We start from the raw sequence: 14,359 nt of genomic DNA, 5'->3' as shown, positions 1-14,359 counted from the left end.
TTAAGCCAGAGTAGTAGCCTTTTCAGGGCCTCAGGAGCTCCAAGTTTAACAGGTGTTGGGGATAGAGATTAGTGAGAGTTCTAATTTGCGTTTGCTTCAGCGTGGCTGTCCTTTCGAATGGAGGTGTTGATGTGCAAGACTGAATTCAAAGGAGAGATCTAAGCCAGGAATGGGAATTTGGAGTTGCTCAACTAGTTCTTGTGTTTAAGCCGCCAAATCAGAGGAATCACCAAGGAAATGAGTTTAGGCAGAGAGGAAGACCCAGGACTAAACGGGAGGCCCTCCAGGAGGAGGAGCTGGGAGAAAGACCAGCAAAGGCACACACAAACGCAAGGTGATGCCAGGGAAGCCAAGGACACAGTGAGACAAGGTCATGGTCATCCTGGTGAGAGCAGACTGAGAATGGACCACCGAGGCCAACAGCTTGGCAGTCACTGGGCCCCCACCATCACCTGCCAAGGAAATCCCAGGCATCTGTTGGCCCAAATCCCTTTCGTTTAACTTGGCGTGTTCTGCTCCCTCCCACAGCTTGTTCACACCAGGTCATCCTTAAATATCCACTGAGTGGATCAGTGGCCAGCACACCCTGCAAGGGGACACAAGGCATAGCAGCCCTCCCTACCCAGCCACTCCCTACCCCAAACACTCACCAGGTCATCCTCAGCTCCGAAGCAGAACTGCTCTGTCCTTGTCACTGATGTCACCTGTTCCAGGAGCACACCCAGAAAAGAGCTATGAAAGGAGAACAGAAGCACACACGAGAGTGGGTCAGAGGAGGAGCTGCCCTTGGGCCTTTTTTGGGTGATTCTTTCTGTCTTCTCTTAGGAATTGTCAGGAGCTCCAGACTTTTGGGGCGGGGGGGTTCCATTTGTGCTCTAATTTAGATCCGGAAACATGTTCTGGAGCTATAGGAGGTAGATCATCTACCAGTCTCACGTGGGTCCCCTACCTCTACGGAGATAGCTAAGGATGCCATGATTTCATTAAATGTCGAGGGATGAATTAATAAGCATGTCAAGTCAGTGACTATACCAGTACTTCTCAAAGAAAGAGCAGAGTCCTGCTCCCACTTGTTAATGTGGGAGAGGAATGAGTCCACACTAGCACTCATGCACAAATGCCCATAGCAACCTCACTCTTAGTAGCCACAAAGTGAAATCAGCCCCAAGCATCTGTCAGATCCATGCAGTGGAATGCTATTTAGCAAGCAAAAGGACTAAGTCTAACTACATGCTAGAACATGGGAACTCTATGTCAAGACAGAGGAGCGGGTCCCAGAGGGCTACTTGTCGAGTGACCCATGCATATAAACTGACCAGAATAGACATATGCTTGGAGACAGGAAGGTCATTCGTAGTTGGGGAGGCTGGGAGAGGGGAGAAATTCCTGTTGATGGATCCATCATTTCTCCCAGGAATGCTGGGAAAGTTCTAAACTTGTTTTTGGTGGTGGATGCACCACTCAATGAGTATACTGAATTCTATACTTTGAGTGGGCGAATTGCATTGTACATCAACTACAGCACAAGAGAACTGCTGCATTAAACAGTAGAAAGAGGAAAGACATAAAACTTAAAAATCAGAGTCTCCTCTCTGGAAGAAATCTCCATGACCCGAGGCAAACACCCCAAGACTGATGAACGTGGTATCCGGGGTTCACCGACCAGAGGAAAGCTGTGGTCTCGGGTGGCCAGTGCCAGATCACAGGGGCATGGAACTGTAGAGCAGCTCCTTGGCAGCCTTGGAGATCTCTGCTTTCACGTGTGTGCAGGGATTTACATCCAAGTACCTCCAGCTCTGCAAGGTGCCAAGTTTCCCTTGCCTGTCAGGTGCCACAGAGCTCTGGGCTGCGCTTTCACAAAATGAAAACCCGGCGTGCTTTTGCCATTCCTCGTGAGGATACCACCTGCTCATCCAGATCCATGACCTTCCCAGCTGACTGCCCAATGTGGACAGCTGGTCACGTTGAGGCTGAACCCATCGCCACTTCTGAAAAGACTGAAGCTGTGGATACGGCTGTCCCGGGAGCGGGAGAGTGGTTGGTATCCTAAGCGGGTATCTGGAGACTTGATTTGCAACACGCGAGTCTTCAGGCCTGGCTGAGGCAGCCACGTGCATCTTCGGTAACAGTGTCCTGCGGCTGCTTTCCTTGCCTAGCATTCAGGGTCAACAACCCTTGGGGCCTTTGCTAAGAAAATCCCAAGAGCGAAGGCCAATCCAGAGGTCTGCAGACTGTATCAGAGGTCAGCTGTGAGCACAGTGTCCCTTATGCCGGTCTTTGCAGGGAACCTGCATAGCCTTGCTGTGCTGGTGATATGGGCCCACCTCTGCGTAAGTCCGGAAATCTCTCTCATTGCCTTTACACTCAACAACTGTTCCTAGACTTCAGTTCTAGAGACTTCTATTTGCTCCTCATGTGTCTCTGGCCTGGTGGACTCTGGAGCCTGCCATGGTTTTACTGTAGGTTTTACCTACAGTGCCACATTCCTAGACACCTACCTGTGCCAGAGCCACAGAAGTCTTCTCTAGGATCACTGCCTTGACTCCCACCTGCCATCCCCATGGTGGGTCACCTTCCTCAGGCTGTCTTGAGACTCAGCCTGTCCTCCCTGACATAACCCACACCCTACCACGCACATGCGCATAACCATAGACACATGTACATAGATATGCGTGCATGATCACACATGTGTGCATATGTACACAGGTAACCATGCACACATACATGGATAAACATATATACACATACATGCACAAGTCACATATGCCAAATATACACACACATACACAATCACAAATGCATATACACATGCACTTATGTGCACACACATGCAACACACATATATATACACACACAGTCTGCCTTGGCACCAGCCAAAGTGCCTCTCTTTGGTCCATACCAACATCTGTGCTCAAGCAGCCATAAATGTTATTTTGTGTCCCCCCCCAAAAGGAAATCCTCTCTCCATTTTACTTCTCTGACATTCGTTTTTTAAAAGATTTATTTATTTTTATTGGAAAGAAAATAAGACTTATGGAGAGAAGGAGAGACAAAAAGATCTCCCATCTACGGTTCACTCACCAAATGGCCACAATGGCCGGAGCTGAGCCTATCTGAACCCAAGAGCTAGGAGCTTCTTTCAGGTCTCCCACGTGGGTGCAGGGTCCCAGGGCGCTGGACCGTCCTCAGCTGCCTTCCCAGGGCCACAGGCAGGGAGCTGGATGGGAAGCAGGGCTGCCGGGACATGAACCAGTGCCCATATGGGATCCTATTGGTTACAAGGTAAAGATTGAGCCACCACACCAGGCCCCTTCTTAGGCATTCTTAATGTGTCCTGTGCTAACACTTTACCGAAACAAAAATGCTTTAAAAAATAATTTTAAAATATAGCTAAAAGATGCATAACTTGGAGTCACAAAAGACTGTGAAACCTGCACTTAGGCTGCTTTGTTTTTTCAATAATGGGTGTTTTCACGAACTTTGCCCACTTGGAGTCCAACATTTTTGGTCGAAAAGCACTTATCTTTGAATTTCATTTTCCACTAACCTTTTGAAGACCCCTCAGGTGTATCTTGTCCTGTGGTCCTGATGAGCTAGCTGGAATATGGCCAGACCAGGTGTATCGACACTTGCTTTAAAGGTAGCTTTATTTCCCCCCGCAAAAGAAATTCCCTCTGCACTTTACTTCTTAACACTTAGAGCTTGGAAGGGGAGGTACAGGTCAAATCCCACATGCAAGCACTGGCAGATGGAGCACCTGGATCCACCTGCTTGCTGATACCGTGGGGGGCAGTGATAGCTCCAATAGTTTGACCCTCCTGGCTTCCACTCCGGTCGTTGCCGGCATCTGGGAAGTAAGCGGGAAAATGAGAGCTCTTGATCTTCCTCACTACCTTTCCAAACAAAAAAAAAAAAAAAAGAAAAAGAAAAGAAAAAAGAAAAAGAAAAGTAAAACAAGGTCAAGGGTAAGAACAATAGTTTAGAATGTTATGTAATTCAAGCTTCATGTTCCAACGAAAGTATCTGTCAGTGATCTTAGATCCTTGTCTGGATTAAAGACTGAAGTCGTGATTCCGTCTCTTCTCCCTAATGAAAATACCTGATTATTTCATTTCTGTTCCCCCCACACACAAATAAGTTTTTCTGGTGAGTGTCTTTGGCATTTGCAGGTGCACAATTTTCTCAGAAAATTGGGGTGGCACATAGAGAATCTTAGGTGTAGGAGTGGGAATACAGATTAAAGTCAAAAGCTGAAAGATTAATTTCTTTAAAAGAGAAAAAAAAATGAAGAGAATTACATGTTCCCATCACCAGAGGATAGATTTATTTAATTCTTTGCTTTGGATCATGAATCCAATTACTAACACTTTATGCGATTATAGTTGTTTCCTGAGATTGCAATTTACAAATCAAAGATAGATTCCCCAGGCAGATCTTAAGACATCTTTAAAAATGAAAAATTTAAACACATGTAAGAGCAGAAAGAACAATGTAAGCTGAGGAGCCTTCAGCTGGCTCCCCTGTTCTTTAAAGCCACAGGAAATTCTATTCTGCCCCAGATAGAAAGTGACCAGAACCCACAGGTGTATCAGCAAGCCCGCAGAATTCAAGATCAAAGACAGAAATACCCACTTCCGCTGAAATCAGGTTGGAAAATAAGCAAATTGGAGAATGGGAAGATGCCTAATTTTAAGACGTGCTGTAAAACCACAATAATCAAAAACAGTCTGACATGAGCATAAGGACCAGTGGCACGGGACTGAGGGTCCACCTGTACACCCATATCCACATGGTCGATGGCACCAAAGGCAACTCAGGAAAGGACGGCCTTTTCTCTCGTTTGTGTTAGAAAAAGAAAGAATCTCCATGGAAAAGGGGAACCGTGACCTGTTCCTCAGGCCAAGCCCCAAACAAAGCAGCTTAGACTGCCCAACTCTTAGAAGAAGACATGGAAGAAGTCTTTCTGAACTTGGGTTGGGCAAAGATTTTTCCTAGAATACATAAACAGCTTAATACTTTTAAAAAGATGACTGATTGGATAGCACCAAAACTGAAGACTTTTCTAAAGTACCTGGGACTGAAAACAGTCGCCTGGAAGCATTGTATCTATACTGAATGGTGCGTTCTTTCCCCCTCGTTGTTATTGCCTACACAGCAAACAATATGGTACATCAGCTATTTATATAGCATTTCCATGGCACTGGTTAGCCTAAGTCATCTGGAGACGGTTTAGAGGCACTGCAAGGGGTGTGGAGGCTGTCTGCAAAAGGCCTTGAGCATCCTTGGATTTTGACATCCAAGGAAGGTCCCTGTGGATTCTAGAATGTTTTCACTGTGCTGCGTTAGATCTCTGGATGAACAAAAGTTCCAAATCACAGAATTCTCAGGTGAGCAGGCATAGACAGACGGACATCAACCTGCTTTCCATCGGAAGAAATATCAGATCTGTAGCCCAAGCTGTGCTGAGCAGGAGTGTTTTGAATGCATCAGACCTCAACTTGAGTTTCAGGGAACAGAACTGAACCTGCCTATTTGTAGGGTTTGTGTGATTATAGAAGCGGACAGTGTCCAGCGGGCTTCCATAAAGCATGGCTTTCAACCTTCATTTCTGCTGCTTTCGGCTTGTTTCAGGAAGGATTTAGTGTGCTCACAGAGTTATTGTGCATGTTAATAAAATGGCCTAAGAGGTAGGAGAGTGCGTTTTGAGGGGAAGGGAGAGGTTGAATGCAACCAGCCACGAAGTTAGTGCCCGGACAGCAGACCCATCACACACACACACAGACACACAGCAGCAGCAGACCCATCACACACACACACACACACTGCAGCAGACCCATCACACACACACACACACACACACACACACCACAACCCACACACACACACACAGACACACAGCAGCAGCAGACCCATCACACACACACACAGCAGCAGCAGCAACCCTCAAACTTGGCTTCTGAATTTTCACACTAGTAGTTGGTGTCATAAACAAGTAGGAAAGTCGTGGGTATGTCGGAGTTAAAATGATCAGCAACAAAACATCTAAGGGGTTTTGTGAAGAAGTGTGTGTTCCTGATACAGAGCCCAGGAAGTGTATTTGCAGGGAACCAGGACAGTGGAGTGCCCTGCCCTGCCCCTCCCGTCCCCAAGCCCGTGGCCAGCAAGGACTGCTGGACACACACAGCTGGCGAGAAGCAGATCTGCCTGGACACGCAGAGTGTGCAGCTGGAGCACGGAGGCCAGAAAAATGGCTTATTCATTCCCAGAGATGGGAAATGCACTGCCGAGTGTTGTGTAAGAAAAAGTCCCATCCCACATGTCCCACACAACTGAAGCGGGACTTCCTTGTTTTATCGGAGCACAGAAATTATGCAAGACATACTATTTGTCTCATGTTTCTCTGATTTTAGAGCAGTTATGAAGAACTTGAGAGTAAACGAATTCTGGTAAGAAAAGTATCACACTCTACAGGTAGTTGTAGAAAACAGTACCGATTGGAAAATCATGGAGCAGTTAAAAAAATGTTACATTTTTTAAATTTGGGTTTGAAAACCAAAATGATACTTTAAGAATTCAAAGCCTCGTCTTTAAAAAGTAGGTAGAATGTCTTGATCATTTGACATCATACAACGCCATGTCCCTTAAGTAAGAGTCATGACTGTGTGTGTTTCAGTTGATAAACATATGCGTATCTTTAAAACAAAGACATTTACTTATTTATTTAAAAGGCAGAGTTAGAGAGAGAGAGAGAGAGACAGTCCATCCACTGGCTCAGTCTCCAAATGTTAAGGGCAGTTCTGGGCCAGGCGGAAGTGAAGAGCTTGGATTTCTATGACATGGGTGTCAGGGATCCAACATTTGGGGTCATCTTCCGTAGCTTTCCTACGCACATTAACAGGGAGCTGGACTAGAAGGGGAGCCGTAACAGGTAACCAGCCCCTAAACATGTGACTAATACATGTTGATTATCATTGTAGGTGATACAAGGGGGGAAAGGCACTGAATAACTTTTTATTCTTTCAGTTTTGATGTTCCTAGATATCTAGAACCGTTCCTATTCACGTTGAATCTTCTTTTCAGATGCAAACACACATGTCTGAAATTATTTCATTCATGTTATTCAACTTTGTTGCTGGCGTTACTCTCAGCATCCCCAGTTTCCCAAAAAAAACATGCATGAAAATTAAATGGGGAAAGAAGAATTTCCCTCGACCCTCTTAAATGAGGTGGAGCCTGTGAATTACTGATGGAAGCCAGGTCAGCACAAGAAATACATACCAATCTTCCCACTATTTTGAAGTCTTCCTAAAAGTAAAAAAGTAGTTAGTCTCAGAGCTTTGTACACTATTTTAACAAAGCGTGATAAACTTTGAGAGCGAGCGGGAACTAGAACTAACGGGAGACAAAGGCTGTTTGAGTGAGGTTTGCGGATTCATCCTCATCTTGCTGTGTTTCTCAGGTGAAAAGAGTCGCTCACCAAATGCCATTAGGGCAGGAGAAAGGAGACTCCGTCCTTCTTTTAGGTAAAAACAGGGAGGGCGGAAAGTTCTTGCATTTGCTTTTCTTAGCTGCTCTTTCAGCTCAAAACCATCAGTATGCCAATGCGGCATATTTGGAAGTGGCATATTTTGACTTAGTTTTTAAATATGTGTTTTTATTTAATATTTACTTATTTTTATTGGAAAGTCAGATCTACAGAGAGAACAAGAGACAGAGACAAAGATATTCCATCCACTGGTTCACCCCCCCAAATGGCAACAACAGCAGGGGCTGAGCTGATCTAAAATCAGGAGTCAGGAGCCTCTTCCGAGTCTCCCACATGGATACAGGAAACTGGATTGGATGTGGAGCAGCCAGGACAGGAAGCAACACCCATATGGAATGTCAGCGCTTGCAAGTGAAGAATTATCCTGTTGAGCCATGGCACTGAACCCCTCCACCCCCCGATTTATTTTTATTTGAAAGTCAGAGTTACAACAAAGAAGAAAAGACAGAGATCTTCCATCCACTGGCCCAGATGGCTGCCATAGCCACAGCTTGGCCTACCCAAAGATGGGCGCCAGGAGCTTCTTCCGGGATTCTCACATGGGTGCAGGGGTCTTCCACTGCTTTCCCAAGCACATTATCAGGGAGCGGGGTTGGAAGTGGAGCAGCCAGGATCCGAACCGGTGCCCGTATGAGATGCCAGCACCATAGCTAAAAACAGGGACTGCAACTCCATGGACCCGGCACCAAGGCAACATATTTTTAATACTAGCCTAGCTTTGAGCAAATATCTAATCATAACAACAACATCAAAAAAAAAAAAAACCTTTACGGATGACCCAATATTTAGTCGTTTTATTGGAGTCCTTTTTTCTATTTGTATACATATATTTTTTTTAATTGGGATAGTGGCATTAATGGCTTTTTCTTAGTCTTTGTCTTAGAAATAGTATCAAATTAAAAATAACATGACGGAAGATGTGCTTTAAAATAGTAAAGGTATAGTAGAAGGGGATGAGATGTAGATGAAAGAAAATCAGTATGTGTTGATGAATGTGGAGGCTGCACAGATGGTGCCACTGGATCCATTCTCTCGACTGTGTTAAGTTTGAAATTGTCCCTGGTGACTTGGGGAGTCCCTGCAACAACAGCTGCAGCATCCTGGTGTCTTCCGTGGAGCTTGAGCCCCTTGAAAAGCAGACACTGCATCCCTTCTCCACACACACACACACACACACACACACACACACACACACCGGAACTGATGTGTCTACCCTCAGTTGCGGCAGTCCTCAGGGATCTGCTTCAATGCCTCTGGCTTGAAAATTCTCCCCGAGGGAGCAGTCCCAGACCTTGCCATTGGCTCCTCTTCTGGTCTGGAGACTGGGGCTTATCTGGGAAGCTTCCCTCACACTAAGACTCTTGGCAACACAGTTTTGAATTGGGAAATAACAATGAGCCCTCCTGCCCCAGGAGTCCTCCCAAGCTCCGCTGGGTTGCGCTAGCCTGCCCCTGTTGCTAGATCCCTGAAGCTTCAACCGTCCTGTTCAGAGTGAATCTACTAAAGTAATTGCATAAACTGTGGTTTTGACAACATCCAGGAAAAAGCTGGAGAGCAGAACATTTAACATCAAAGACATAAAAATATTTAAGAAATACGCTTAATCACAGGAGGCTGTGGTCTTAGCAATTACAGAAAAGCTAATGGATCATAATTATTTTCATCATGAAGGTCCTTATTGTGTCTGAGGGTGGGCATGACACCAGGTCACGGGGGGCGGGATCCCTGGCAGGCAGTGGGGACTCAGCTGCCTTCAGCCTCGGCCTCACCACTGTGCTCAGTCCCTGGGTCAGCTCTAGCAGCATCTCCTCCACGGCTACCTGACGCACACGTGGCTTGGGACACACAAGCCACTGAAGACTCTCTAAAGGTCTATGCCCCAGTGTGCTTTCCTGTCTTGGTTTGTTTGTTTTGAAAGGCAGAGAGAGAGAGAAACAGAGAGAGACAGAACTCCTGTCCACCAGTTCAGTTCCCCCAGAGCCCTCAGGATTGGGGAGCTGAGAGCTGGGAACCCCATCTAGCACTGATATGGGACGCTGGTGTCTTGAACTTATGCACGCCACTAAACATCTACTCTCTTAATTGTTTAAAAAAGATGTGTTTATCTTACTTGAAAAATCAGAGAGAGAGAGCGAGAGAAACAGAGAGAAAGATCTTTCATCTGCCATTTCACTCCCCAGATGGCTGCAATGGCCAGAATTGGGTCAATCTGAAACTGAAAAACAGGAGCTTCCTCTGGGTCTCCCATTTGAATGCAGGGGTCTGATGCCTTGGGCCATCCACCACTGCTTTCTCAGGCCACTCTCCTAATTTTTACAAACCAGAAACAAAGGTTCAGTTTTTATCTTATTTTTATTGATCAATTTTATGTTGATCTTTTTGAACATTGCCACTTGGATCCCTGTTATAGGTGATAATTCTTACATGGTGTTTCATACCATGGTGGTGGGAGTGATGCTCATATTTGAGTAAATGTGGTGAAATTTATACCGTATACATTCATCATAGAGAATTCAGATAGCCCAAAGCGGGCCATAGGCAGATGCCTGTTTCTCTTCCAACATCCCTCACAATAACAGTGTAATGGGGTATGTGTCTTCAGAGGCATGTAGAAGAAAAACCAAGGATATATATGAATTCTTGGGAAAGTTTCCAGAGGAAATGAAAATCTAGGGAGACAGAATAACATCTGAGGGGTGTGGCCATTCTCCTTTGGGTGGGGATGGGCCTTCTGTTGTCAACTGTGGCGGTTTGAATTGTGTATTTAGTCTTTATTTGGATAATAAACAAAAGAGAGAGAGAGATTATCTTCCATCCTTCATCCATTGGTTCACTTTCTCCCGGTCCCCCTACAACAGGCAGGGCCCAGGCCAGACCAAAGCCAGGAACTGTATCTGAGTCTCCCCTGAGCATGGCAGGGGCCTGCGTTCTTGAGCCATCTTCTGCTGCTGCCCAGGCACAGTAGCAGGGAATGGGATCAAAGTGGAGCAGCTGGACTGGAACTGATGCTCCTGGATGGGATGCAGGCGTTCCACGTGGCAGCTTAACTCTGCATCACTGCACCTGCCCCAGCTGGGTTTGAAGAGGAAGAGGGTGGCACATGGATGCAGAGACACACAGCAGACCTCAACAGATTGGCCCCGTGATTACCACAAGCTAGTAACACAGCTAGTAACACTCAAGCTCGGGGCACTTCCCTTTCCAAGAGTTTGGGTGGCAAGTTTTATCTTAATTTTTATTTTGTTTTCAAAAAGTTTCTCCCTGAGTGTAAGATCAAACTTCACCGGACTTGAAATCATGAATCTCTCTAAAAGAGGGCCAGCTCCTCTTCCACCACGCTTTTTTTAAAACTCGGGAATCTTTGCTGATTCTTAGGAAATGTGGCTGAATGAGGCAGCAGTACAGCTGCCCACTGACCACGTGACGTCCAGTCCCTGCCTGCAGGCCACTGGGGTAGATGATGGGTGAGGCAGGTGTGCAATTTCCAACAAGGTGTCTGGTGAACCTTTACACAGCTTCTTAACTCACGTAGGCATTGGCTTCCCTGCCGTTGTTAATTCAGTTTGGATAGATTTATGCATATGGATTCTTAGGCTCGCCTTTTATTTGCAATAGGAAAGTTCTTCTTTCAGGGCACCTGCTTGCCACAACGGCTGAGATCAAGCATAGCAACCTTGTGACTTGCGGGAACAAACATGACAGTTCACACACACATTCACTCTCATCTCTTAAACTTGCCACCAAAGAAATGATTATTTCCAAAACACATTATCTTAAACATTCTGTTTTCACATAGCTGATGCACATCTGGGTCAAATTAATCCATCTTTTCTTTTTTTAAATTGTGTTTGTACTTAATCATGGCTCCTCATCACAAACGTAGAAGACAGCAGTTATGACTGAATCTGACACGGTAACAAGTGGGCTGTCTCCTTGCCAGGGTGCCAGTTAATAACTGCATACCAGGAACTTCCAAAGTGTGCTGTTTCTTGTCTCTCTAGTTAATGGGTGACATTGACTTTTGACTTGTAATCTCCCTTTTGGGCAACTTTCTAGAATGGCAGCAATGCTTTGCAATTGGTTTTAAGTGATCATAGCACGTATGCATCCATTGTCATCGCCCGGAAGGCAGGGCGTGCAGGCCTTGTTGTGTGTGGATTTCCACGTGGAAAGTCATGTGTATTACAAAATATTTTTTTCAGACGTTTTGCTTTTAGCTTTGTAATGGATTGTCGCACTTGTATGTTCTCATCTGTAACTCTTTCAAACCTTAGGAGTTCTTCGATCACGTGAAGAAACTCTGGGACGATGAGGGCGTGAAGGCGTGCTTTGAGAGGTCCAACGAGTACCAGCTGATCGACTGCGCACAATAGTAAGTCAGTTCCCGCACGTCTTGCTGTCCTGCTCTGATTAGGTTCATGGCAGTTCTGCTGCCCAGCCAGTGTTCCAGAAGTCGCCTGAATGCAAGGAACAAGAAATTCACCCTTAGCTCTACGAATCGAAGTTTTACAAGAGGCACTCTTAGTAGATGGAAGACTGGCAACCTGATAGGAGTCAGTGCTTTGGGGATGAGCTACAAATGGTTTCATTCCATTTGGCCTGATAGTTGTTTTCTGACCATTCGCTGCTTTCCAACTAAGTTGGAATTTAACTAAGTTAAATTTGTGATCAGATATCCCCATGTTACATTTTAAAGTAAATAACAGTATTTCCCTTCAGAGCCAGGGTTCCTAACTAAAGTTATGTGGTTGTCCTAGACTTGTGAGGGGTAACTAGAATCTTGAAGATAGATGATAATGAATATAAGTAAATAATTTATTTAGAAGTATAATGAAAAGAAATAAGGATGCTAGTGCTAGGTTTGACACTTTCCTGTTTTCTTTCTGCTATTTTTAGGCCTATTTTCTTGCTATTAGAAAAGAATTATCCCCCCCCCCAAAAAAATATTGAATACTCAAGAAGTTGTAGATGTGTTGAATGTTTAGCTAACAAAAACTTTTTGTGGTTGGTTTTTCTGTAATTCTTCCGACAGCAAGACATGAGTCACTTTATGTATTTCTACAAACTCTTAAAAACCCACGCTTGAGCAGCATTAAATGCCAGCATTTAACATGGGAATGGGGGACGTTTCAGACAAGCCAGGGAGCTGGGTGGTGAACACAGGTCGAGTCTTTGTGTGGTTGGCTGAGCCTTTTCTGGTGAGTTCATCATTGAAGGGTTTGGCGTGTCCAGTGTTGCCAGGCCGATCTGAGAGAAGCCCAATGGCGAGGAGGAGAGCAACAAGAGGAGACCCTCAGAGGGCAGAGGGCCACAGAGAGGAGTGTGGGTTCCCTTCCAGTGCAATGAGCAGTTACCGTGTTCGTCTGCTGGAGGTTCCACGGGACACCTCAGGCCAGGCAGCTGGAGGGGGATGCTGGGATTCCAAGGTCAAGAGCAGGGGTGGGCAGGACAAGGGGTGGGAGGCAGGGGCTCAGGACAGCCCTGGCGGATCTGGATGCCATTCACTGTGGTGTGGTGTGAGATTGCATGTGCGGGAGGCTGTGAGTTGGAGAAGAGGCTGAAGGTGTGTGTGAGGGGGTGAGCAAGTTATCAAAGGAGCCAAGAGCTCCAAGGAGAAGCTGCTGGCTCCACCCAATGGCTGCCGCTGTAACAGAATGCCAAGCCTCTGTCTTTAGGAGGGAGAGGGGAGCAGGCAAAGCCCAAGAGGAGGCAGCAGCATCTGCCTGACCTCTCACGAGGACCTCAGGGCACCCTGGCAGCTAAGCCATCCCTGCAGGTCCATCCCTGCAGGAGGGTTCTTCCCTTGACTGCTGTACCTCCTGCATCCCCAGCAGTAGCCCAGTTTCTGGGTGGGACATGCCGTGGGCATGCCAAGGCACCAGCAGTTCCAGAGCACAGTGCTATATGCAAAGCCTTCGCAATACACACACGGCACAGCAGAGGCAAGACAGAGGGCAGGAGGTCAGGCCAGGCTGGCTGCAGGCACAGGCTTTCAGATGCTGCCTGGGAAGTCAGTGCAGGGGTGGAGTGCTCAACCAAGGGCAGAGGTCAGGGCGGGCAGGGAGACGACTACTGATGCTCATCTCCTCTGGCAACCAACCTCCAAGGACCAGTTGTGCCACCCTCGGCGCCCCAGCATCAGGTGCATGCAGCCAGCTCAAGAGCAGGTGATTTCCAAGTAGAGAGTGGAATAGGGGCCACCAGGGGCTAGGATGAGGGAGAGAAGGAGTTGAGTAAGAGGTCTCAAAGTCCAGGTAGACAAGATGGCTGAGCTCTGGTGTGCCACAGCACAGTGGGGACCTCAGTGTATAGTGACTTTTTGCAAAATTATGAAGAACTGTAAGACAGGAGTCCAGACATTTGCACCCCCAAGAAGAGAGGCGCCTACGGAGATGGGAATGCTGACCACCGCAGCTGGATGCCTACCATTGCACTGTGAATGGAAGCCTCACATGCTATGCTGTGAACATACTTTAGTGTCACGTGTTCATTTCATTGAAAGCCCGCGTGTCCTACAAACGTCACCAACAGGGTACAAACCTACTCTAAAATGACCACTGAGGCTTGTGTAAATCCTCCCTTGTGTGTGCTAAGGAAACTGCCTACTAATGAACTTGAAATTTGCTAGAAAAGTGCTTTGACATTTCTCATTTGCTGCTGTGCTTTACAAGTCCTGAAGTTGAGTTTGTGGGTCACTCTCATGGTACTTAGTGCAAAGCTGGGTTTCACCCCACAGCTGGTTGTGACCCCTGAGAACCAAAAGGACTGAGATTCAGAAGAGGGAGCATGGGGATGCTCAGGGGGTGCTGGGAC

General features: G+C 46.4%; 1 protein-coding gene across 3 annotated transcripts in view; it reads left to right on the top strand.

The window, feature by feature from the left end:
* The window catches only part of LOC121167804 (guanine nucleotide-binding protein G(olf) subunit alpha), a 145,819-nt gene that overhangs the window by 91,929 nt on the left and 39,531 nt on the right, over positions 1 to 14,359 (top strand). For all 3 annotated transcript variants that reach the window (XM_040997446.1, XM_040997447.1, XM_040997448.1), the window contains one exon: positions 11,821 to 11,918. In XM_040997446.1, coding sequence (XP_040853380.1) covers positions 11,821 to 11,918 — 98 coding nt within the window. The remainder of the gene's footprint in view (positions 1 to 11,820; positions 11,919 to 14,359) is intronic.

Source organism: Ochotona curzoniae, unplaced genomic scaffold, assembly GCF_017591425.1.
Source record: "Ochotona curzoniae isolate NIBS_2020 unplaced genomic scaffold, NIBS_Ocur_1.0 patch432, whole genome shotgun sequence".
In the NCBI taxonomy this organism is placed as follows: Eukaryota; Metazoa; Chordata; class Mammalia; order Lagomorpha; family Ochotonidae; genus Ochotona; species Ochotona curzoniae.
This window is presented reverse-complemented; position numbering and strand designations above follow the sequence as displayed.